General features: G+C 49.4%; 1 protein-coding gene across 1 annotated transcript; it reads right to left on the bottom strand.

The window, feature by feature from the left end:
- Positions 1-10,130: 10,130 nt before the first annotated feature.
- LOC129694632 (zinc finger protein 501-like) lies at positions 10,131-19,531 on the bottom strand. Its single transcript, XM_055631366.1, has 2 exons — positions 19,318-19,531; positions 10,131-11,660 (listed from the first exon to the last, which is right to left on the bottom strand). Exon 2 carries the CDS (start codon positions 11,478-11,480, stop codon positions 10,248-10,250), a length of 1,233 nt encoding a protein of 410 aa, XP_055487341.1. The 5' UTR covers positions 11,481-11,660; positions 19,318-19,531; the 3' UTR covers positions 10,131-10,247.
- Between the last annotated feature and the right edge of the window lie 7,250 nt (positions 19,532-26,781).

Below are 26,781 nucleotides of genomic sequence, written 5' to 3'. Positions count from 1 at the left end.
TAGGAAGATCCTGAGCTGTGTCGGGAATGGAGACTTGGCTCTGATATTTTTCTCCCGCAGTTGCGTAATCACCCGTCGTACCTCCTTGCGCTTTCTCTGGATTTCTGGCGAGTAATCTTGGTCAAAATAAACTCTGTCCCCCTCATATTGATGGTGGCCGATTGGGAAAGGGGGAGATGCAGCGAGACCTGGGTGTCATGGTACACCAGTCATTGAAGGTAGGCATGCAGGTGCAGCAGGCAGTAAAGAAAGCAAATGGTATGTTAGCTTTCATTGCAAAAGGATTTGAGTATAGGAGCAGGGAGGTTCTACTGCAGTTGTACAGGGTCTTGGTGAGACCACACCTGGAGTATTGCGTACAGTTTTGGTCTCCAAATCTGAGGAAGGACATTATTGCCATAGAGGGAGTGCAGAGACGGTTCACCAGACTGATTCCTGGGATGTCAGGACTGTCTTATGAAGAATGACTGGATAGACTTGGTTTATACTCTCTAGAATTTAGGAGATTGAGAGGGGATCTTATAGAAACTTACAAAATTCTTAAGGGGTTGGACAGGCTAGATGCAGGAAGATTGTTCCCGATGTTAGGGAAGTCCAGGACAAGGGGTCACAGCTTAAGGATAATGGGGAAATCCTTTAAAACCGAGATAATAGGAACGTTTTTCACACAGAGGGTGGTGAATCTCTGGAACTCTCTGCCACAGAGGATAGTTGAGGCCAGTTCATTGGCTATATTTAAGAGGGAGTTAGATGTGGCCCTTGTGGCTTAGGGGATCAGGGGGTATGGAGAGAAGGCAGGTACGGGATACTGAGTTGGATGATCAGCCATGATCATATTGAATGGCGGTGCAGGCGCGAAGGGCCGAATGGCCTACTCCTGCACATAATTTCTATGTTTCTATATGTTATCTTTCGTTGCTTCCAAGCCTGTTGCAACACAACATCTTTCATGTAATAATCCAAAAATCTGATTGATTGATTGAAATAAAGCAAGTTTATCCTGACCTCACCGTGAAAAAGTTTAATTTGATCAAGTTTGGTTCGTAAATTAAAAATGTAGATTTGCTGAAAAACAGAAAGCAGTCAAATTTAAAAGAGAAATTTCCCAGCAGAATAAAGTCTGGGAAAATCTTAGAAGCTTGGTTTATACTAATCATTGAAACAATAGATGTATTGTCTGGGCACAGCAGCATATTGGATATCTGTCTGAACTGGCTGTCCCAGCTAAGGACAATAGACAATCGGTGCAGGAGTAGGCCATTTGGCCCTTCGAGCCAACTTCAATGTGATCATGGTTGATCATCTCCAATCAGTACCCCGTTCCTGCCTTCTCCCCAAATCCCCTAACTCCACTATTTTTAAGAGCCCCATCAAGCTCTCTCTTGAAAGCATCCAGAGAACCTACCTCCACTGACCTCTGAGACAGATAATTCCACAGACTCACCACTCCCTGTGAGAAAAAGTGTTTCCTTGTCTCCGTTCTAAATGGCTTACTCCTTATTCTTAAACTGTGGCCCCTGGTTCTGGACTCCCCCAACATCGGGAACATGTTTCCTGCCTCTAGCGTGTCCAAACCCTTAACAATCTTATATGTTTCAATGAGATACCCTCTAATCCTTCTAAACTCCAGAGTGTACAAGCCCAGCTGCGCCATTCTCTCAGCATATGACAGTCCCGCCATCCCGGGAATTAACCTTGTAAACCTACGCTGCATTTCCTCAATAGCAAGAATGTCCTTCCTCAAATTAGGGGACCAAAACTGCACACAATACTCCAGGTGTGGTCTCACTAGGGCTCTGTACGACTGCAGAAGGACCTCTTTGCTCCTATATTCGATTCCTCTTGTTATAAAGGACCCCCAGATCCCGTTGTACTTTCCCTTTGCCCAACTTGATGCCATTTAGATAGTAATCTGCCTTCCTGTTTTTGCTACCAAAGTGAATAACCTCACATTTATCTGCATTAAACTAAATCTGCCATGCATCTGCCCACTCCCCCAATCTGTCCAAGTCACACTGCATTCTCATAACATCCTCCTCCTCACAGTTCAGCTTTGTGTCATCTGCAAATTTGCTAATGTTAATTTGAATCACTTCATCGAAATCATTGATATACAAAATTCTTAAGGGGTTGGTCAGGCTAGATGCAGGAAGATTGTTCCCGATGTTGGGGAAGCCCAGAACAAGGGGTCACAGTTTAAGGATAAGGGGGAAATCTTTTAGGACCGAGATGAGGAAAACATTTTTCACACAGAGAGTGGTGAATCCCTGGAATTCTCTGCCACAGAAGGTAGTTGAGGCCAGTTCATTGGCTATATTTAAGAGGGAGTTAGATGTGGCCCTTGTGGCTAAAGGGATCAGGGGGTATGGAGAAAAGGCAGGTACAGGATACTGAGTTGGATGATCAACCATGATCATATTGAATGGCGGTGCAGGCTCGAAGGGCCGAATGGCCTACTCCTGCACCTATTTTCTATGTTTCTATGTATATTGTAAATAGCTGCAGTCCCAGCACTGAGCCTTGTGGTACCCCATTAGTCATTGCCTGCCATTCTGAAAAGTACCCGGTAATCATCCCTCATAGCTCCCGAGGATTTTGAAGCAACAGCAACAAAGAGAAGCAGGAGAAAGCACTGATTGGCTCTAGCCTGAGTGGGAGGAGAGTTAGAAGTGAGTCAGAGGGGGAAAACAGTTTAAAACTGAGAAATTTGGTTTGTAAATTGGTAAATTAGGCAAGATGACTCTTAGGGAGCGGCAGTGAGGGAAGTGCCTTGTGAGGGAAGTGCCTTCTGAGGGAAGTGTGAGTCTTTGGCTCGAGAGTCTTCAGCAAGGAGGCTGAGGAGAGGAGGCTACGCATAAAGTGTGCGAGGACGGAACGCGGTGAACACATGTCGGGGCAGATGAGACAGTGTGAGGCTTGCAGAATGTGGGAGCCCAGGGACACAGATGGAGCCTCTGGCTGCTACAACTGTGACAAGAATGTCCTCCCAGCAGAGGAGGACAAAGGGCTTAATTAGGAAAGGGAAAATAGATTATGAAAGAAAACTGGCAGGGAACATAAAAACTGACTGCAAGAGTTTTTATAGATATGTGAAGAGAAAATGATTAGTTAAAACAAATGTTGGTCCCTTGCAGTCAGAAACATGTGAATTGATCATGGGGAACAAGGTCATGGCAGACCAATTGAATAACTACTTTGGTTCTGTCTTCACTAAGGAAGACTTAATTAATCTGCCAGGAATAGTAGGGGACCGGGGGTCAAATGAGATGAAGGAACTGAGTGAAATCCAGGTTAGCCGGGAAGTGGTGTTAGCTAAATTGAATGGATTAAAGGCCAATAAATTCCCAGGGCCAGATAAGTTGCAGCCCAGAGTACTTAAGGAAGTAGTCCAGAAATAGTGGATGCATTAGTGATAATCTTTCAAAACTCTTTAGATTCTGGAGTAGTTCCTGAGGATTGGCGGGTAGCAAACGTAACCCCACTTTTTGAAAAGGGAGGGTGAGAAAAAACAGGGAATTACAGACCAGTTAGTCTAACATCGATAGTGGGGAAACTGCTAGAGTCAGTTATTAAAGATGGGATAGCAGCACATTTGGAAAGTGGTGAATTAATTGGACAAAGTCAGCATGGATTTATGAAAGGTAAATCACGTCTGACGAATCTTATACAATTTTTCGAGGATGTAACTAGTAGAGTGGATAAGGAGAACCAGTGGATGTGTAATATATGGACTTTCAGAAGGCTTTCGACAAGGTCCCACATAAGAGATTAGTATGCAAACTTAAAGCACACGGTATTGGGGGTTCAGTATTGATGTGGATAGAGAACTGGCTGTCAAACAGGAAGCAAAGAGTAGGAGTAAACGGGTCCTTTTCAGAATGGCAGGCAGTGACTAGTGGGGTACCGCAAGGCTCAGTGCTGGGACCCCAGCTATTTATTGTATTGTATTCAATTTATTGTCATTATCTCATATTAGAGACAACAAAATGAATTTTCCTTACCGTCAAGTATCATAAAAATAAATAACTAATAAATAAATAAAACATATTAATGACATTTTTTAAACAAATAAATAAAAAATAAAAAAATGTTTAAAGCACAAACACCGAAGTCCACGTCAGAACATAACCACAACACAACACAGTGGCACCAAAGTTGAGGAAGGTACCATAGTCCAGCCAGCCTCCCCTCCGATTTTCCCAGATGTTCACTCGCGGTCGGGGCCTCCCGAGCACCCGTAGTCGCCGCCACGGGCGGGCTGATGCTCAGGCCCTCACGCCGGGCTGATGGAACACCGACACCGAACCCCGACGGAGAACATCCTCAGCAGCCCGGACCTCCAGATCAGCCACCTCCCACCAGAGTCCGCGGCTCCCGAGTCCACAGGCTGAGCCAGGCGGAGTCGCAGGACTCCGCGATGTTGATCAGCGCCGCCCTCGTTTTGAGCTCCGCGAACCACAGCTCTGCGATGTCGGTGCAGCAGGCCCACCGCTACGGGGCTCGAAACGGCGATCCCCGGTAAGGCATCGCCCGCCCCGCGATGTTTCTAACGCTGCGCCGCTGCTGCTGGAGCTCTGGTCGGTCCCGGCAGGATAGGCAACGCCAATCCAGTAGTTAGGCCGCTTGGGGGGAGGGGGGCTAGGATGCGACTCGAATAATAGTCACATCCTCTCCAGGAAGTGATTGAAGGACGGTATCCCCCTTACCGTACCCTCTTCCCCCACATAAAGACATTAAAAACCCCCACAAAAAACGCACTTCAACATAACAAAAAAACAAAAAGATTCCGGACTGAAGGTGGAGGCAGCTAGCACCAGCGGGATCTGGATGAAGGAATTGAATGCAACATCTCCAAGTTTACAGATGACACAAAGCTGGGGGACAGTGTTACCTGTGAGGAGGATGCTAGGAGGCTGCAAGGTGACTTGGATAGGTTGGGTGAGTGGGCAAATGCATGGCAGATGCAGTATAATATGGATAAATGTGAGGTTATCCTCTTTGGTGGCAAAAACAGGAAAGTAGGCTATTATCTGAATGGTGGCCGATTAGGAAAAGTGGAGATGCAACGAGACCTGGGTGTCATGGTACACTCACGTTGCAGCGGCCTCTGCAGTCCGTCTGTCATTTAAAAAAATTTGTTGTCGCATTTGAATGTAGTTTAAAGTGCTTTTTTTTAACTGGGTATGTGTGTGGGGGGCGGGGGGTGGGGAAATTTTTAAAATATTTTCCCTGTAAGGAGAACCCGACCTTTTCTCTGTCAGGTCTCCGTTGTCGTTGGGGCCTAGCACCGTGGAGCGGCCTCCAACCGGAACGACCTGGGGCTCCAGTCGTGGAGCTGCGGACTTACCCACCATAGCAGAGCTGGCCGAGTTCGGAGTGGGTGGAGCTGTGGTGGCGCGCTGCTGCGACCCAAACCCGGCAATTCGGGGGCTCCAACCGGTCGGGGGCTCCAACCGCAGGTCTGGTGGACGGTAACACCGGAAGCCCGCGGGTCCCTGCAGGGAGACCGCTTTTCGGGGCTTCCGCAACGGCGACTTCTCCCGCCCGAGTTGCGGGGTTGAAAATTACCTGGAGCGGGGCCTTACATCATCGCCCGGCGCGGCTTTAAATGGCCGCGGGACTTGTTAGCGCCCGCCGGGGGCTCCAACACCAAGACCCGGAGCAGGGCCTTGCATCGCCCGGCGCGGCTTTAATGGCTGCGGGACTTATTTACCATCGCCCGCCGGGGGCTTTGACTCTGACATCGGGAGGAGAATGAGGAGTGCAGGGGAGAGATAAGACTTTGCCTTCCATCACAGTGAGGAGGAGATTCACTGTGATGGATGTTTGTGTAAATTGTGTTGTGTCTTGGTTCTTTTTCTTGTGTGTAGGACTGCAGAAACCAAATTTCGTTTGAACCTCAATGAGGTTCAAATGACACAAATAAATTGTATTGTATTGTATTATCATTGAAAGTAGGCATGCAGGTTCAGCAGGCAGTGAAGAAAGTGAAAGTCTTCCTGAGAAGACTACGGAGGACTCTCTCTAACTTCTACAGGTGCACAGTAGAGAGCATGCTGACCGGTTGCATTGTGACTTGGTTCGGCAACTTGAGCGCCCTGGAAAAGAAAAGACTACAAAAAGTAGTAAACACTGCCCAGTCCATCATCGGCTCTGAACTTCCTTTCATCGAGGGGATTTATCGCAGTCGCTGCCTCAAAAAGGCTGGCAGTATTAAGTCCCTTGCAAGGGGTGACATTGAAACAGGAGATGTGGAGTCAGTATGGATAGAATTAAGGAATTGCAAGGGTAAAAAGACCCTAATGGGACTAATCTACAGGCCCCCAAACAGTAGCCTGGACATAGGGCGCAAGTTGAATCAGGAGTTAAAATTGGCATGTAGCAAAATAAATGCTGTGGTTGTCATGGGAGATTTCAACGTGCAGGTAGACTGGGAAAATCAGGTTGGTACTGGACCCCAAGAAAAGGACTTTGTAGAGTGCCTCCGTGATAGATTCTTTGAACAGCTTGTATTGGAGCCTACCAGGGAGAAGGCAATTCTGGATTTAGTGTTATGTAATGAACCAGATTTGATAAAGGACCTCGAGGTTAAGAAGCCATTAGGAGGCAGTGACCATGACATGGTCATGTTTCATCTACAATTGGAGAAGAAGAAGAGTAGATCCGAGGTGTCAGTGTTACAGTTGAATAAAGGGGACTATGGGGCCATGAGGGAGGAGCTGGCCAAAGTTGACTGGAAATATACACTAGCAGGGATGACAGTGGAACAAAAATGGCAGGTGTTTCTAGGAATAATACAGAAGGTGCAGGATCAGTTTATTCCTTGGAGGAAGAAAGATTCCAAGGGGAGAAAGAGACGACCATGGCCGACAAGGGACGTCAGGGACAGTATAAATATTAAAGCGAAGAAGTACAACGTAGCAAAGATGAGTGGGAAGCCAGAGGATTGGGTAATGTTTAAAGAACAGAAGATAACTAAAAAGACAATACGGGGAGAAAAGATGAGGTACGAGGGTAAGCTAGCCAAGAATATAAAGCAGGATAGTAAAAGCTTCATTAGGTATGTGAAGAGGAAAAAAATAGTTAAGACCAAATTTGGACCCTTGAAGACCGAAAAAGGTGAATTTATTATGGGGAACAAGAAAATGGCAATACACAAAACATTACACAATAGGTGCAGGATTAGGCCACTCGGAGGTCACGTACGTCAGGCATGTCTTCACTTCGGACGGACTAAAGCCCGACCCATTGAAGGCTGCCGCAATCACTGAGATGCCGGCCCCCACCGACGTGCTCGGTCTGCTACGATTCCTGGGTATGGTGAACTACCTAGGGAAGTTTATACCCAATCTCAGCGAGCTGAGCTCGACCCTGCGGCAACTGACCAGATAGGACACCGCTTGGTCCTGGTTCCCACAACACCAGCAGGCGTTCGACTGTCTGAAGTCCAAGTTGATCAGCACCCCGACACTTCGGTTTTTCGACCTACGGCGCCCGATCACTGTCACCTGCGACGCCTCCAGGTTCGGGCTCGGTGCGGCCTGCCTACAGTCCTCTGATGATGGATCGCTGTATCCTGTCTCGTACGCCTCCCGCACCATGACCGACACCGAACAACGGTATGCTCAGATCGAGAAAGAGCTGCTCGCGGTTGTGTTCGCCTGTTCCAAATTTAAGGACTTCCTTTTTGGCAGCCGTTTTACGGTCGAGACTGACCACCAGCCGCTGGTGACCATTTTAAACAAGCCGATCCATGTCGCTCCTGCCAGGCTGCAGCGCATGATGTTGCAGCTACAGCGCTTTGACTTTAAACTAGTCTACAAGAAGGGCACGGAGATGCACGTTGCCGACACTCTCTCTCGCGCCCCACGGGCTTCCTGTGACCGCCACCCCTACGAACAAGAGGTTCTACTTGTGCTCGGTGTTAACTTTGTCCCCACTAAGCAGCTCCAGTGCCTGGCCGAGCACACCGCTGCTGATCCCGCTCTGCAGCGACTTTCTTCCGTGATCAAACAAGGCTGGCCAAGCAAGCGCGCCAGTGCACCGGCTGAGGCTCAACCCTTCTTCTTGGTCTGAGACGAGCTGGTGATCCAGGACGGCATCATAGTTAAGGTTCACAAGGTCGTGGTCCCTTCCTCCCTGTACGACCAGTACTTCAACGTGGCCCACAGCGGGCACCCTGGAGCTGATGCGACGATTGCCCACGCTCAGTGCCAATTCTACTGGCCTGGCATGGCCAAGTACATCCGAGACCGCATCTCGTCCTGCTCTACCTGCAACAACCTTGCGCCCCACCACCAACGTCAGCCACTTTTACAGCAACCGGCGCCTGCCATGGCCTGGACTTCGTTGGCTGCTGACATCTTCGAATGGCGTGGCAAGCAATATCTCGTCCTGGCCAACTCATACTCGAACACCTCACCTGGTTCAAGGTGGACCTTCTCACTTCCCTCACGTCCGAGATGGTTATCTGCAAGCTGCGAAGACATTTCTCCACTTTTGGCTCCCGGTCCGTTTGCAGACCGACAACGGCAGGCAATTCACAAGCAACGAGTTCAAGGCATTCGCCAGCAAATGGAACTTCCACCATTTCACCAGTAGCCCGGAGTACCCACAGAGCAATGGTCTTGCGGAGCGGGCTGTCCGAAGTGCCAAATTTTTAATGGAGCAATCGCGCCTGTCAAACTCCGATTTTTACCTAGACCTCCTGAACCTCAGAAATATCTCCAGGGACCCGACCATGGGTTCACCTGCCCAGCGCCTGATGTCCAGGACAACCAGGCCACCGATCCCGATTGCTCAACACAAGCTGCTGCCTCAAGTGTTGGAGCCTGCCTGTGTCCAGAAGCGCATACAGGAAAGACATGACGTCCAACGGCGATCCCACGACAGGTCGTGCAAACCTCTTAAGCCTTTGCTGCCAGGACAGGTCATTCGGCTGCAGACTGCCAGCGGCTATTTCCGTCTCGCAACAGTGGTTGGCGTGGCCGAGTCTCCCCGCTCCTACCTGGTTGAATTTGAAGCAACTGTTTATCGCAGGAGCCGTCAGCATCTGCTTGCCGTGAACGAGCCGAGGCTGCCGCCTGAGGGTCCATACGCTTCACCGCTGCTGTTCCAGCCACCGACAACCATCCCGTCCCAGTTTCTGACCCCTGCATGCCCCAGACCCCTCGCGTGCTGCGATCTCCTCCGCATGGGTCGCCCTGTGCCGACCGCGTTTCATCCCCTCCTGCATGTCGGTCCCCCCTACCGTTCTTGGTTTCCCCTGCGGCTTCGCTGTCTCAAGCTCCCGCTAATTCCTCTGTTCTTTCCGAGGGGGGGGGGGGGGGGGGGGGGGGAAGGGGGGGTGAGGCATGGTCCGTACGCGCTCGGGTCGGGTTATTAAGTCGCCTGTTCGTTACGGCGATTTTGTTTAATTTTGTTTAACTCTGTTGCCATGGTTCCATGCCATGTTAGATTTTCTAAGGGGAAGGATGTAGATGGTTTATGCATGCAACCAATAATATAGCTACCTCAATACCATTAACCACGCCTTAGTTACCAATTATAATAACGCCTTCTTCTCCTTCTGCGTGGTACAGTAGCAGACTGGAGACAGTGACTGCTGATGTGTGTTTAACCCTGTGTTCTCATTAAAGACTAGTGTAAAGTACAAGTGTGTTTGATCACTTATTTACAATCACCAAGGCAAATTCCTGGTATGTGAATACTTGGCCAATAACCTGACTTACTTACTTACACGCACTCACACACCCACACACTGCGCACACACACACATAAACTTACCCTCTCACACGCACTCCCACACACTCACCCACACACTCACTTGCACTCACTGACACACTCACCCCACACACTACCTCACCCGCACACTCACCCGCGCACACTCACCCGCGCACACTCACCCGCGCACACTCACCCACGCACACTCACGCACACTCACCCACACCACTCACTCTCCGGGCCAGAGCCGTCACCTCAGCACCGGGCCCACAACCACACGATGCAGACAGCATGGTCTGACTCTCCTCCCCTCCCTCCTACAGGGAACGTCGTTAGCAAACATATCTAACAATCTTACCCAAATTTTAATTAAAAATACGCCTTATAAATGATGAAAAGACGCCACATTACTGCATGAATTAATACTTTTATCATAAAAAGTGCATTTTCAAGGATTACAACGACCTGTGATAAATCCACGGACTTTCAGGGAGTGAAAAACAGAGTTTCAAATTCCAGGACTTTCAAGGTTTGTACGAGCCCTGCCTTGCCACACTCAGCGCACACAAAGGGTCCCTCTCCAGTGTGTATCCGCTGGTGCTCTCAGACCCCGTGCTCTGGCAAATGACCATGGCAAAGCCATCTCCACAAACCGGGCTGGGGAAGGGACGGTCGCCGGTGTGCACCCGCTGGTGGGACAGCAGATAGGTGGAGCGGTTGAAGCCCTTGCCGCACTGGGCGCAGGTGTAGGGACGCTCGCCGGTGTGGGTGCGCTGGTGCAATTGCAGGCTGTTGGAACGGGTGAAGCCCTTACCGCACTGGGTGCAGATGTAGGGACGCTCGCCGGTGTGGGTGCGTTGGTGCACCAGCAGGTGACTGGACTGGGTGTAGCCCTTGCCACACTGGGCGCAGGTGTAGGGACGCTCGCCGGTGTGGATGCGCTGGTGCTTCAGCAGAATGGTGGACTGGGTGAAGCCCTTGCCGCACTGGGCACAGGTGTAGGGACGCTGGCCATTGTGCGTGCGCTGGTGCACCTGCAGGCTGGTGGAGCGGGTGAAGCCCTTGCCGCAGTCGCTGCAGGTGTAGGGGTGCTCGCCGGTGTGCTGGAGTCTGTGCACTTTCAGTTCTGGCAACGACTTGAAGCCTTTGCCGCAGTCGGAGCAGGTGAAGGGCCGCTCACTGCCGTGCACGGACTGATGCTGCCATAGCCCCGACAACCGGGCAAAGCTCTTGCCACAGGTGGAGCAGCCATAGGGCTTCTCGCCCGTGTGCACCCGCCGGTGGATCTTCACCATATTCATCGTCTTGAAGCCTTTGCCGCAGTCGGAGCAGGTGAAGGGCCTCTCGCCCGTGTGCACCCGCTGGTGGATCTTCAGCTCATTCATCGTCTTGAAGCTCTTGCCGCAGGTGGAGCAGCCATAGGGCTTCTCGTCTGTGTGCACCCGCCGGTGGATCTTCAGATGATTCGCTGCCTTGAAGCTCTTTTCGCAGTCGGAGCAGTTGAAGGGGCGTTCTCCCGTGTGCACCCGCCGGTGGATCTTGAGATGATTCGCTGCTTTGAAGCCTTTGCCGCAGTCGGAGCAGGTGAAGGGCTTCTCGCCAGAGTGCACGCGGTTGTGCTGCTGCAGGTTGCCATAGCTGGTGAAAGTTCTTGCCGCACTCCAAGCAGTGGAAGGGGCGTTCTCCCGTGTGAACCCGCCGGTGGATCTCCAGATGGCTCGGACTCTGCCAGGCCTTGCCACACATGTCGCACTCATAATGCTTCTCCTTGTTGTGCCCTCTCATGTGGGCCTCCATCAAAGCTCAGCTCCTCGAAGCTCAGCCCACACACCGAGCAGGTGGGGGTGGGGGGTGTTGAGGGACTCACCAACATGCTGACCGCCCTCAATGGCCGCTCACGTCCCCGTCTCTCCGTCTACAGCAACAGCTCCTAAACACTGCAGGAGGGGAACACAGAGGGTCAACAAGCTGGCAAACATAGAAACATAGAAAATGGGTGCAGGAGTTCTTGGAATGTATGCGGGATAGTTTTCTAAACCAACATGTAGAGGAACCAACGAGAGAGCAGGCTATTCTAGATTGGGTATTGAGTAATGAGGAAGGGTTAGTTAGCAGTCTTGTTGTGCATGGCCCCTTGGGCAAGAGTGACCATAATATGGTTGAGTTCTTCATTAGAAACATAGAAAATAGGTGCAGGAGTAGGCCATTCGGCCCTTCGAGCCTGCACCGCCATTCAATATGATGAATGAAAAAAAATGAAAAAATGATTCAATTTATTGTCATTGTCAGTGTACAGTACAGAGACAACGAAATGCATTTTTAGCATCTCCCTTGAAAGGGAGACACAGGGCGTCGCGGTGTGCCCGCGCCTGCCGCCGTAACATTCCATTACAGGCAAAGGTGGGTGAAGTGTCTTGCCCAAGGACACAACGACAGTATGCACTCCAAGCGGGATTTGAACCGGCTACCTTCCGGTCGCCAGCCGAACTCTTAGCCCATTGTGCTATCTGTCGTCCTTGATCATGGCTGATCATCCAACTCAGTGTCCTGTACCTGCCTTCTCTCCATACCCCCTGATCCCTTTAGCCACAAGGGCCACATCTAACTCCCTCATAAATACAGTCAATGAACTGGCCTCAACTACTTTCTGCGGGAGAGAATTCCAGAGATTCACCACTCTGTGTGAAAAATGTTTTCCTCATCTCGGTCCTAAAAGATTTCCCCCTTATCCTTAAACTGTGACCCCTTGTTCTGGACTTCCCCAACATCGGGAACAATCTTCCTGCATCTAGCCTGTCCAACCCCTTAAGAATTCTGTAAGTTTCTATAAGATCCCCCCTCAATCTCCTAAATTCTAGCGAGTACAAGCCGAGTCTATCCAGTCTTTCTTCATGTGAAAGTCCTGACATCCCAGGAATCAATCTGGTGAACCTTCTCTGTACTCCCTCTATGGCAAGAATGTCTTTCCTCAGATTAGGAGACCAAAACTGTATGCAATACTCCAGGTTTGGTTTCACCAAGACCTTGTACAACTGCAGTAGAACCTCCCTGCTCCTATACTCAAATCCTTTTGCTATGAATGCTAACATACCATTCGCTTTCTTCTCTGCCTGCTGCACCTGCATGCCTACTTTTAATGACTGGTGTACCATGACACCCAGGTCTCGTTGCATCTCCCCCTTTCCTAATCGGCCACCATTCAGATAATTGTCTACTTTCCTGTTTTTGCCACCAAAGTGGATAACCTCACATTTATCCACATTATACTGCATCTGCCATGCATTTGCCCACTCACCCAGCCTATCCAAGTCACCTTGCAGCCTCCTAGCATCCTCCTCACAGCTAACACTGCCCCCCAGCTTCGTGTCATCCGCAATCTTGGAGATGTTGCATTCAATTCCCTCGTCCAAATCATTAATATATATTGTAAATAGCTGGGGTCCCAAGTACAAGCCGAGTCTTTCCAGTCTTTCTTCATATGAAAGTCCTGACATCCCAGGAATCAGTCTGGTGAACCTTCTCTGCACTCCCTCTATGGCAAGAATGGATGGAGAGTGACATTGTTAATTCAGAAACAAGTGTCCTGAACTTAAAAAAAGGTAACTTTGAGGGTATGAGACGTGAATTGGTCAAGATAGACTGGGAATTGATTCTTAATAGGTTGACGGTGGATATGCAATGGAAGGCATTTAAAAACTGCATGGATGAACTACAAAAATTGTTCATCCCAGTTTGGCAAAAAAATAAATCAGGGAAGGTAGTGCATCCATGGATAACAAGGGAAATCAGGGATAGTATCAAAACAAAAGATGAAGCGTACAAATTAGCCAGAAATAGCAGGCATGTGGGGACAACTGCTTGGGCAAGTGACATGTTGAAGATGTTAGTCCAGACGTCTGTCAGCTGCGCAGCACAGGCTGAGGACGCGCCCAGGGATGCCATCTGGGTCAGCAGCCTTACGTGCATTAATCCTGCTCAGTGCCACGTACACATCGTAGGGGGTGAGTGTGAGGGGCTGGTGATCAGCAGGGAACACAGCCTTGATGGCCATCTCTTGATTGTCCCCGTCAAAGTGGCCATAAAAGTGGTTAAGCTCCTCAAGGAAGGAGGTGAAATAGTGGATGCATTTGTGGTAATTTTTCAAAACTCTCCAAGATTGCGGATGACACGAAGCTGGGGGGCAGTGTTAGCTGTGAGGAGGATGCTAGGAGGCTGCAAGGTGACTTGGATAGGCTGGGTGAGTGGGCAAATGCATGGCAGATGCAGTATAATGTGGATAAATGTGAGGTTATCGACTTTGGGAAAGTAGACTATTATCTGAATGGTGGCCGATTAGGAAAGGGGGAGATGCAACGAGACCTGGGTGTCATGGTACACCAGTCATTAAAAGTAGGCATGCAGGTGCAGCAGGCAGTGAAGAAAGCGAATGGTATGTTAGCATTCATAGCAAAAGGATTTGAGTATAGGAGCAGGGAGGTTCTACTGCAGTTGTACAAGGTCTTGGTGAAACCAAACCTGGAGTATTGCGTACAGTTTTGGTCTCCTAATCTGAGGAAAGACATTCTTGCCATAGAGGGAGTACAGAGAAGGTTCACCAGACTGATTCCTGGGATGTCAGGACTTTCACATGAAGAAAGACTGGATAGACTCGGCTTGTACTCGCTAGAATTTAGAAGATTGAGGGGGGATCTTATAGAAACTTACAAAATTCTTAAGGGATTGGACAGGCTAGATGCAGGATGATGTGCGATGCTTACAGTAAGTGGGAGGTCAAGGACACCGCCGGTGCCTCTGACTGCTACAAATGTGAGAAGTGCATCCACGTAGAGCTCCTGAAGGGCCGTGTTGGGGAACTGGAGAAGCAAGTGGATGACCTCCGGTTCGTCCGAGAAACGGAGTCGTTCCTTGACAAGTCTTACAGTAAGATTGGTACACCTAAGGTACTGGAAGAGAGAAGGTGGGAGACAGTGAGAAAGGGACGGAAGCATGGAATGCCAACGTCCCCGGGTGTTGTACCTCTTGTGAACAGGTTCACCCACTTAGAAGCTGTCGGGACAGAAGACGTTTATACACTGAGCGGCGGACTGGCTTGCGATGCGAATAGGGCTGCTGAGCCTAAACCAAAAAGGCCTAAGGCAGGCAAGGCCATTGTAGTGGGAGACTCCATTGTGAGAGGGGAATTACAGACTAGTTAGTCTAACGTCGGTAGTGGGGAAACTGCTAGAATCAGTTATTAAAGATGGGATAGCAGCACATTTGGAAAGTGGTGAAATCATTGGACAAAGTCAGCATGGATTTATGAAGGGTAAATCATGTCTGGCGAATCTTATAGAATTTTTTCGAGGATGTAACTAGTAGAGTGGATAAGGGAGAACCAGTGAATGTGTTATATCTGGACTTTCAGAAGGCTTTCGACAAGGTCCCACATAAGAGATTAGTATACAAACTTAAAGCACACGGTATTGGGAGTTCAATATTGATGTGGATAGAAAACTGGCTGGCAGACAGGAAGCAAAGAGTAGGAGTAAACGGGTCCTTTTCACAATGGCAAGCAGTGACTAGTGTGGTACCGTAAGGCTCAGTGCTGGGACGATATATATTAATGATTTAGACGAGGGAATTGAATGCAACATCTCCAAATTTGCGGATGACATCAAGCTGGGGGGCAGTGTTAGCTGTGTGGAGGATGCTAGGAGGCTGCAAGGTGACTTGGATAGGCTGGGTGATTGGGCAAATGCATGGCAGATGCAGTATAATGTGGATAAATGTGAGGTTATCCACTTTGGTGGCAAAAACAGGAAAGTAGACTATTATCTGAATGGTGGCCGATTAGGAAAGGGGGAGCTGACCCCTTGTCCTGGACTTCCCCAACATCAGGAACAATCTTCCTGCATCTAGCCTGTCCAACCCCTTAAGAATTTTGTAAGTTTCTATAAGATCCCCCCTCAATCTCCTAAATTCTAGCAGGTACAAGCCGAGAGTCTATCCAGTCTTTCTTTATATGAAAGTCCTGACATCCCAGGAATCAGTCTGGTGAACCTTCTCTGTACTCCCTCTATGGCAAGAATGTCTTTCCTCAGATTTGGAGACCAAAACTGTACACAATACTCCAATCTCACCATGACCCTGTACAACTGCAGTAGAACCTCCCTGCTCCTATACTCAAATCCTTTTGCTCTGACATTACTAGAACATATTGGGTGCATTTATGACGGAGGAAACCATTATATAATTCTGCGCAGCACAGTGGCACAGCGGTACAGTTGCTGCCTCACAGCCAGAGACCTGGGCTCGATCCTGACTACGGGTGTTGTCTGTGTGGAGTTTGTATGTTCTCCCCTTGACCTGCGTGCGTTTTTATTTCTTGTGCTCCAGTTTCCTCCAACATTTCAAAGACGTTCAGGGTTGTAGATTAATCGGCCTCCGCAAAATTGTTAAATTGTCCCTAATGTGCGTAGGATAGTGCTAGTGTATCCCGGTTGAAAGATCTATTTCCTCGCTGCATCTCTAAACTAACCTAAACCAAAGAAGGGCCTCAACCCAAAATGTCTTTGTGATGAAGTGATGAATGCTGTGGTGGATGTTTGTGTTACAGTTTTATTGTGGTTGTGTGTTCTTTATTATTGTACTGCTGCTGACAACCCAAATTTCCACCGACCCTGGTTGTGTGGCAATAAATTATATCTTATCTTATCTTGTGTCCAAACCCTTAACAATTTTGTGTTTTTAATATAGACTTTGTGTCTATCTTCTCCTGCCTGACCCGTTGAGTTACTCCAGCACTTTGTCATAGATTCTTAGAGTGATACAGAGTTGGAAAAAGGCCCTTCAGCCCAACTCGTAACTGCACTCCTAGATCCCTCAGCTCCACACATTCCCTCAGTCACCCGCCATTCACAGTGAAGATCCTGCCCTGGTTTGACTTCCTAAACTGCAACACTCTCCCCACCCCCAAACAATGTGACCTCCTCCCTGTGGCTCCCTGCCCCTTACCCCTGCTGCTTCCTGCTCCTTAGCCCCCTTTGATCCCAACCCGGTCCTCTCCACCCCTAAACAATGTGAACCCCCACCTGGCTCCCCACCCCCTTCCTTGGCTAACTTGACCCCACCCCTCACAGTTCCCTGTCTCCAATTCATCCCCCTCCGCACCAAAGCCACTTCCCCTTGAATCCCTCCCCCTCCCTTTGCTCCCTGCTACTCATTTTACCCCTTTTCTCTATCTATCTCTCTTTCCCCCCCCCCCTCCCCTCCAAAACTCTCACCAAAACTTCACATTTATTTACATAATACAGCATTTGCCATGCATCTGCCAACTCACTTGTAAATAGTTGCTGCCCCAGCACCGAGCCTTGCGGCACTCCATTCGCCTCTGCCTGCCATTCTGACAGGGACCCGTTTATTCCTACTCTTTGTTTCCTGTCTGCCAACCAATTCTCTATCCATATCAATACCCTACCTCCAATACCATGTGTTCTAAGTTTGCTCACTAACCTTAGGTGTGGGACCTTATCAAAGGCTTTCTGAAAGTCCAGATACACTACATCCACTGGCTCTCCTTCATCCATTTTACTTGCCACATCCTCAAAAATTCAAAAAGATTAGTCGAGCAGGATTTCCCCTTCATAAATCCATGCTGACTTGGACCAGTCCTTTTCTGCTATACAAATTTTCCGTTATTACTTCTTTAATAATTGACTCCAGCATCTTCCCCACCACCGACTTCAGACTAACTCGTCTATAATTCCCCGTCATCCCTACTTATCCAGAAATAGTAACGTTTGCAGTTATGATAGTAACAGCCATACTACTTACTCAGGTCAGCATGGAGAGACTGTTCTCCACACTGAAAATTATTAAAACTGATTTAAGGGCTTCAATGAAAGAGGATCTGGCAGAAGCAAGAAGCAAGAAGAAGGCAAAAACGGGAAAGCAGATTATTATCTAAATGGTGGCCGATTAGGAAAGGGGGAGATGCAGCGAGACCTGGGTGTCATGGTACACCAGTCATTGAAGGTAGGCATGCAGGTGCAGCAGGCAGTAAAGAAAGCGAATGGTATGTTGGCTTTCATAGCAAGAGGATTTGAGTATAGGAGCAGGGAGGTTCTACTGCAGTTATACAGGGTATTGGTGAGACCACACCTGGAGTATTGCGTGCAGTTTTGGTCTCCAAATCTGAGGAAGGACATTATTGCCATAGAGGGAGTGCAGAGAAGGTTCACCAGACTGATTCCTGGGATGTCAGGACTGTCTTATGAAGAAAGACTGGATAGACTTGGTTTATACTCTCTAGAATTTAGGAGATTGAGAGGGGATCTTATAGAAACTTACAAAATTCTTAAGGGGTTGGACAGGCTAGATGCAGGAAGATTGTTCCCGATGTTGGGGAAGTCCAGGACAAGGGGTCACAGCTTAAGGATAAGGGGGAAATCCTTTAAAACCGAGATGAGGAGAACTTTTTTCACACAGAGAGTGGTGAATCTCTGGAACTCTCTGCCACAGAGAGTAGTTGAGGCCAGTTCATTGGCTATATTTAAGAGGGAGTTAGATGTGGCCCTTGTGGCCAAGGGGATCAGAGGGTATGGAGAGAAGGCAGGTACGGGATACTGAGTTGGATGATCAGCCATGATCATATTGAATGGCGGTGCAGGCTCGAAGGGCCGAATGGCCTACTCCTGCACCTAATTTCTATGTTTCTATGTTTCTATGTTCCTAAAGATAAGTTATTAATACATTTTATGTATGTACTTTTGTAGCAATGCTTTTGTACCTTTGCATTTACGTTTAATTTCTATTGCATGAGATTTTTTTTGTCATAATTTAGCTCATACCTGTGGCCTTAGTTTAATACATTTCAGAGTAATACATTTATAATGTTTTTTTTAAATTCAATGGAATTTTAAATTTTGTCTGTCGTTTCTGTATTTCTTTTTCTTTTAGCATAATGAATTATGGTTTTTATTTCAAGAATAAACATTTAAAAAAGCCACATTAGCACAACCATTAGACTCAAAACTTTATGGACATGGGTTTAAAAGGTTCTTATGTAATGTCATCTTGTGTAATGTCATCACAGCAGATTTAGAATTATTTTACCGAGGGGTCGGGGTCGGATGTTTTGGGTCCGACTCCACAGTCCTCCCCTGTGTGTTTATTCCGCTCCCCTGTGTGTTTATAACATTATTTACCTCAGTTTTACCCCCAGATTTACCGGGTTTATTCCCCAGACGTGTAGTTTATTTGGTGATTTATTGATTATTTACAGAGAGGGTGATGTTTATAACGTGTTTTATCTCAGGACGCTGCTCCAGACGGTGAGTTTATATTATTGACCCCAGTTTTATTCCCCCAGACGTGTAGTTTATGTGGAGATTGACCTCAGGTCTCCCCCACATTTACCGGGTTTATTCCGCTGCTGATTTATTTATTTATAACGTTATTGACCTCAGTGAATAAGAGGGGGAGGCTGATTTATAAGGAGTTTGACCCCAGTTTTCCCCACACACACATACACGTGTAGTTTATGTGGTGATTTACCTCAGTTCTCCCCCATATTGACCCAATCCCGCTGCGCTGCTGATTTATAACATTATTTACCTCAGGTCCGTCGGCAGCGACGCCACCAACTGCCGCTTCTCCGCCGCCGCCATCTTCATGCGGTCGATGGGGAGACTCGGCCCGGGGCGGGACCGGGACCCGGAACAGCGGGCGGCCATCTTGGTGAGGGCAGGTGAGGTCGGCGCCGCTGATTGGTCGGCAGCCGGCGGCCATCTTGTTAAGGTCTCGTCGTTCATAACGCCATCTTGAGAAGGTCCCAATGGCCCCACTCACTTGTGTTCCATTCTCCCCTCTAAACCTGTCTTGTCCACGCACCTGTTGAAGCGTATTAGTTTCCAACTCTTCGCCCACCAGTGGCCGATCAACGCGTGTAGGAAGGGACTGCGGCTGCTGCTTTAAACCGAAGATAGACACCATGGGCTGGAGTAACTGGACGGGACGGGCAGCATCTCTGGAGAGAAGGAATAGGTGACGATTCTGGTAGAGATCCTTCTTCAGACTGATGGTGTGAGTAAGGAGTAGCCGCGGTCAGCTGGTTCAAGGGCGAATCCGAAAACCTAGTGATAAACCCACTGATAAAGTCCCATATAGGAGATTAGCGGGCAAAATTAAGGCATATGGTAGACAAAATTGCTGGAGAAACTCAGCGGGTGCAGCAGTATCTATGGAGCGAAGGGAATGGGCGACGTTTCGGGCCGAAACCCTTCTTCAGACTGATGGGGGGGTGGGGAGAAGGAAGAAAAAGGGAGGAGGAGGAGCCCGAGGGCGGGGGGGATGGAGACAGCTCGAGGGTTAAGGAAGGGGAGGAGACAGCAAGGGCTAGCAAAATTGGGAGAATTCAACGTTAATGCCATCAGGATGCAAACTGCCCAGGCGGAATATGAGGTGCTGTTCCTCCAATTTCCGGTGTTGCTCACTCTGGCAATGGAGGAGACCCAGGACAGAGAGGTCGGATTGGGAATGGGAAGGGGAGTTGAAGTGCTGAGCCACCGGGAGGTCAGGTTGGTTATTGCGGACTGAGCGGAGGTGTTCGGCGAAACGATCGCCCAACCTACGCTTAGTCTCCCTGATGTAGATCAGCTGACACCTAGAGCAGTGGATGCAGTAGATGAGATTGGAGGAGATACGGGCGAACCTTTGTCGCACCTGGAACGACTGCTTGGGTCCTTGAATGGAGTCGAGGGGGGAGGTGAAGGGACATGTGTTGCATTTCTTGCGGTTGCAATGGAAAGTGCCCGGGGAGGAGGTGGTACGGGAGGGAAGGGAAAAATTGACAAGGGGAGTTGCGGAGGGAGCGGTCTTTGCGGAAGGCAGACATGGGGGGAGATGGGAAGATGTGGCGAGTGGTGGGGTCACGTTGGAGGTGGCGGAAATGGCAGAGGATTATGTGTTGTATTTGTCGGCTGGTGGGGTGAAAGGTGAGGACCAGGGGGACCGGAAGGCATATGGTGTTGGGGCTAGAGTGCTGACGTTGATAGAAAATTGGTTGGCAAACAGGAAACAAAGAGTAGGGATTACAGATTCAGATTCAATCTTTATTGTCATTGTGCAGTGTACCGTACAGAGACAACAAAATGCAGTTAGCATCTCACCAGAAGAGCGAACATAGAATAATGAGCAATAAATATATATATGTACATACAGTAGTAGTGCAATTTTTCTGGGGGAAGGAGTGTCCGGGGAAGGGGGTGACTGGCAATCATCAAGGTGCAGAGTTAAATAATGCAACAGCCGCAGGGAAGAAGCTGTTCCTGAACCTGCTGGTCCAGCAATGGAGAGACCAGTAGCGCCTCCCGGTTGGGAGGGTAAACAGTCTGTGGCTGGGGTGAGAGCAGTCATTGAGTTGCCATACCATACTGTGATACAGTTGGTAAGGATGCTCCCTCGATGGTGCAGCGGTAGAAGTTCGCCAGAATCTGAGGAGACAGATGGACCTTCTTCAGTCTCCTCAGGAAGAAGAGACACTGTTGAGCCTTCTTGACCAGAGTTGAGGTATTGTGGGTGGGTCATCGGAGATGTTGACCCCCAGAAACCTGAAGCTGGAAACACGTTCCACCTCTGTCCCGTTAATATGGATGGGGGTGTGAATGCGGCCCCTAGACAGTCTGAAGTCCACAATGTGCTCCTTGGTCTTCTTGGAGTTAAAGGCCAGGTTGTTGTCAGCGCACCATGCTGCTAGGAGCTGGACCTCCTCCCTATAGGCCAACTCATCGTTGTTGCTGATGTGGCCAATCACCGTTGTATCATCTGCATACTTGATGATGGTGTTAGTACCATATACAGGTGTGCAATCGTAGGTGAAGAGGGAGTAGAGGAGGGGGCTCAGCACACAGCCCTGTGGAACGCCGGTGTTCAGGGTGAGGGTTGAAGAGGTGTGCTTGTCTGACCTAACAGACTGGGGTCTGTTGGTTAGAAAGTCCAGTATCCAGTTGCAGAGGGAGGGGTCGATGCCCAGGTCACTGAGTTTGGTGATCAGTTTAGAGGGGATAATGGTGTTAAATGCTGAGCTATAATCGATGAACGGCATTCTCACGTAGGTGTCTCTGTTGTTGAGGTGGGAGAGGGCGGAGTGAAGAGCCGTTGAGATGGCATCCTCCGTTCTCCTGTTCTTGTGGTAGGCGAACTGATGGGGGTCCAGTGTGGGAGGTAGGCAGCCTTTGAGGTGTGCCAGGACCAGCCTCTCGAAGCACTTGGTGATGATGGGAGTAAGTGCAACTGGGCGGAAGTCGTTGAGGCTCACCGCAGTGGAGTGTTTTGGCACCAGCACGATGGAGGTGGTTTTAAGGCACGTGGGCAAGTCACATGTTGAAGATGTTAGTCCAGACATCTGTCAGCTGCGCAGCACAGGCCCTGAGGACGCGCCCGGGGATGCCGTCTGGGTCAGCAGTGAAGAACGCGAATGGTATGTTAGCATTCATAGCAAAAGGATTTGAGTGTAGGAGCAGGGAGGTTCTACTGCAGTTGTACAAGGTCTTGGTGAAACCAAACCTGGAGTATTGCATACAGTTTTGGTCTCCTAATCTGAGGAAAGACATTCTTGCCATAGAGGGAGTACAGAGAAGGTTCACCAGACTGATTCCTGGGATGTCAGGACTTTCACATGAAGAAAGACTGGATAGACTCGGCTTGTACTCACTAGAATTTAGAAGAGGGGGGATCTTATAGAAACTTACAAAATTCTTAAGGGGTTGGACAGGCTAGATGCAGGATGATTGTTTCCGATGTTCGGGAAGTCCAGAACAAGGGGTCACAGTTTAAGGATAAGGGGGAAATCTTTTTGGACCGAGATGAGAAAAACAGATTTCACACAGAGAGTGGTGAATCTCTGGAATTCTCTGCCACAAAAAGTAGTGGAAACAAGTAAGTAGATTATCACTAGTTCGCAAATTCTCGGGAGACACGGGGTCTGTTGGGTATGAGATGTGATTAGCATATTTAAGGTCTCGCAATTGACGCATGCGTGAGAGAGACTCTGTGTGGCGTCCTGAAATAAAGTAGCTTATTAGTTTACTCCCGTGTCCGAGTATTATTTAAAGTCCATTTCCACTACAAATACACAACAATTGGTGATGAGGATCACAGAACAGAGAAGAAAAGAACAAGTACTGCCAAGAAAAAAGAAATAAGTAAAAATTGTATTTGGAGCCAAGCAAAGAGATTTGGCACCAAATTGTATTTGAATTGGCGCCAGAGAAAAGTCGGAACGGGAAGCAAGAGCGCAAGGAAAACAAGCGGGGCAGTAAGGGTCACCGAAGAGCGCAGCTGGAAGCCAGAAGCGTAACCAGCAGGATAGCGATGGTGTCGGCTTACCTGGAACGCTTTCCAATTAGTAGTAGTCATTTTGCTGGATAACTGCATAAATCTATCATAAGAATTAGTAATAGCCATTTTGCTCGGTGTGTAAAACAATTAATTCATGTAGTGTACCTGAATAGCAACAGTGTAGTATGGCTACTCCAATTGTAGGGAATGCACTCCTGTTTGATTCTGGGTATAAGTTTGAGGAATGGTTCATTTCAAATGATGTCACTGCAGCAGAGGAGAAACATGCATTTTCCCTTACAGGCTTAGGAAGCAAGGGTTATCACAGCTTATTTGCGTTGCTGCAGCCAGCAAACATGCGAAACTATCCCTCAGTTCCTAGCAAAGCTTCGCCAATTAAGTGAGGGGTGTAATTTTAAGGAACTGGAAAATATGTTAAGGATAGGTTGGTGGTAGGATGTGCAGATATTAACATCCAGCGGAAACTGTTGGGTACACCGAATCATACCTTCGAGAACGCAGTCAATATTGCGACGGCAATGGAGGCTGCTAGACAGGATGTCGAACAAAAAAGGAAAATTGGAAGGTCCCATGATGATTTTAACCCCGTCCTTCAGATTCAAAGAAAGGAACCTGGACTAAAAGGGTCAAGGAGTCCTCCAAGGGCATCCAGAGACAAGGAGCCGGGACTTAAGAAGACATGGAGTCCACCAAGGGCACCCAGAGATAAGATTCACAACTCAAGTCTAGAGTTTATTGACAATGAAACTCCAAGAGTTGCTGGGTATGTGGCGGCAGCCATGAGCCGGCGATGTGTAAATTCCAAGATGGAAGGTGCTCGGGAATGGGTCGCACCAAAAACCAGTGTGATGCCGCAGAGGAGAAAACCATTACAGAAAAATGCAAACCGCTTGGAGGGGACTGATTTGGATTCATCGAGGATCGTATAAGCTATTTGGAAGATGAATCGATTAACAAGTTGTCAAACTATGAACTGTGTACGGCCACTGTGATAGCGAATAGCAGGGAGGTACAACTGGAAGTGAACACTGGAGGTCCATGGACTATAGTACCAGAGGATGCCTTCAAAAAACTCGGTCAGGACCCCAGACTGGATTCCAGTAGCCTTAAGCTAAAATCCTACACATGGGGAAGTGTACACTGATGCAAGAGTCAGTCAACTATCTCGGACATCGACTGAACAGGAATGGTCTTCGTCCTCTTCAAGACAAAGTTGATGCGGTGCGGGAAGTCAAGCAACCGGTGAACCAAAGCCAACTGCAGGCATACCCAGGAGTACTGGGATATTACTGGAAGTTTATACCCAACCCATGGTTGTCCGAAGGGAGGGGGGGGGGCGTTGGGTTGGGAGCGCAATCAGCATTTACCTGAAATTCTGGTTCTTGCCAGCTGGATGATTTGGGGAAAAAATTGCGACCATCTCGCCTGTGCAGTTGGGGGGAAGCCGGTGACACAGTAGCGACGCAAAATGACGCTGTCTCTCTGCACGTGCGCAGTGGGCCCGAGCAGGATCAAAACGCATTTCGCAGTCCAGCCAATCAGCGATAACTTTGATTCCTAGTGTTTTCAATACAATACAATACAATTTTATTTGTCATTTGAACCTCATTGAGGTCCAAATGAAATTTGGTTTCTGCAGTCATACACACAAGAAAAAGACCCAAGACACAACACAATTTACACAAACATCCATCACAGCGCATCTCCTCCTCGCTGTGATGGAAGGCAAAAACGTACCCTCCCCTGCACTCCCCATTCCCCTCCCGATGTCAGAGTCAAAGCCCCCGGCGGGCGATGGTAATTGGCCCGCGGCTATTAACGCCGCGCCGGGTGATGCACGGCCGCGCTCCGGGTCTTGTTGTTGGAGCCCCCGGCGTGCGCTAGCAAAGTCCCACAGCCATTCCAAGCCGTGCCGGGCGATGATGTAAGGCCCCGCTCCAGGCACTCGGCCGGGAGAAGTCGCCGTTGCGGAAGCCCCGAAAAGCGGTCTCCCAGCAGGGACCCGCGGGCTCCCGATATTACTGTCCACCAGACCTGCGGTTGGAGCCTCCGAATCTCTGGGGGTCGGGTCGCAGCAGCGCGCCACCACCGCTCCTCCCGCTCCGAACTCGGCCAGCTCTACAATGGTGAGTAGGTCCGCAGCTCCGCGACTGGAGCCCTAGGTCGTTCCTGCTGGAGGCCGCTCCACGTTGCTCAGCCCCAACGACAACAGAGACCCGACAGGGAAAAGGTCGGGTTCTCCGTGCAGGGAGAACCCCCGCCCCCCCACACACACACATACCCCGTCAAAAAAAAAAAACTACATTGAAACAAGGCAAAAAATAATAAAAAGACAGATGGACGGCAGAGGCCGCTGCGACGTGAGTCGCGCCGCCCAACGGAATATACTCTGTGTATACTTCCGCCCACCGGAATATACTCTGTGTATACTTCCGCCCACCAGAATATACTCTGTATATACTTCCGCCCACCAGAATATACTCTGTATATACTTCCGCCCACCAGGATATACTCTGTATATACTTCCGCCCACCAGGATATACTCTACTCTGGGTAAGTAGTGGAATATTGCGTTGAGGGAGGGGGAGTCTAGTTTTTATCCTGGGTAGCAAACTACCCGCGAGGGGTCTAACAGGAGACCGTTCTCCCGTCGCCGGGCGGGAGCGGGAATGACTGGCAGCGACCGCAACCTCGACACCAGATGCCACTCCGGCCTGGACTTCACCTCTCCTGCCGCCATACACGACACACCCCCCCCCCCCCCCCCCCCGCCGGGCACACGCCTTTGTTCCCCCCCCGCCGCTGCGGACCCTCGCCTCTCCACCCCCCCCCCCCCCCCAGCCGATCCCCTCTTGCTGCGGACCCTCGCCTTGACCCCCTCCACCACAGAGCCTCGCCTCTCCCCTGCCGCGGACCCTCGCCTCTCCACCCCCCGCGGACCCTCGCCTCTTCACCCCCCCCGTAGACCCCCCCTGTTGCGAACCCTCGCCTTCCCCCCCCCCCCACCGCGGACCCTCCAACGCTGCGTGGGAGGGAGAATGGAGAAAGAAGGGGAAAGTGAGAGGGGGAGGGAGGGGAGGGGGAAAGAGAGGGGAAGGAGCTGGAGCTCAATGCTCTCAAGACAGTGTAATTGATTGTAGACTTTAGGAGCAACCCCCCCCCCCCCCCCCCCCTCACCCCACTCACCATCAACAACACCACAGTCACATCTGTGGAGTCTTTAAGTTCCTGGGATACATCATCTCCAAGGACCTTAAGTTGGGGGCTACCATCGACTCCACAATCAAAAAGGCCCCACAGAGGATGTACTTCCTACAGCAGCTGGGGAAGTACAATCTGCTACAGCGGGTCAGGCAGCATCTCTGGAGAACACGGATAGAGTCATAGAGTGAAACAGTGTGGAAACAGGCCCTTTTGCCCAACTTGCCCACACCGACTAACAAAGTCCCAGCTACACTAGTTCCACTTGCCAGTGTTTGGTCCATATTCCTCAAAACCTGTCCTGTCCATGTACCTGCCTAACTGTTTCTTAAACAATGGGATAGTCCCAACCTCAACTACCTCCTCTGGCAGCTCGTTCCGTACACCCACCACCCTTTGTATGAAAACGTTACCCCTCGGATTCCTATTAAATTGTAAATAAGAAGTTAGTGTATCCTCATCGTCCTCCCCTATTGAGCTTACCTGGATCTTGGACAAGCAGCAACAAAGAAAAGCAGG

The sequence above is a fragment of the Leucoraja erinacea genome, unplaced genomic scaffold (assembly GCF_028641065.1).
Source record: "Leucoraja erinacea ecotype New England unplaced genomic scaffold, Leri_hhj_1 Leri_737S, whole genome shotgun sequence".
NCBI classification, from domain to species: Eukaryota; Metazoa; Chordata; class Chondrichthyes; order Rajiformes; family Rajidae; genus Leucoraja; species Leucoraja erinaceus.
This window is presented reverse-complemented; position numbering and strand designations above follow the sequence as displayed.

Excerpts from the sequence above, each read along its gene's own strand:
- LOC129694632 (XM_055631366.1), bottom strand. The coding sequence starts at position 11,480 with ATGAGTGCGACATGTGTGGCAAGGCCTGGCAGAGTCCGAGCCATCTGG.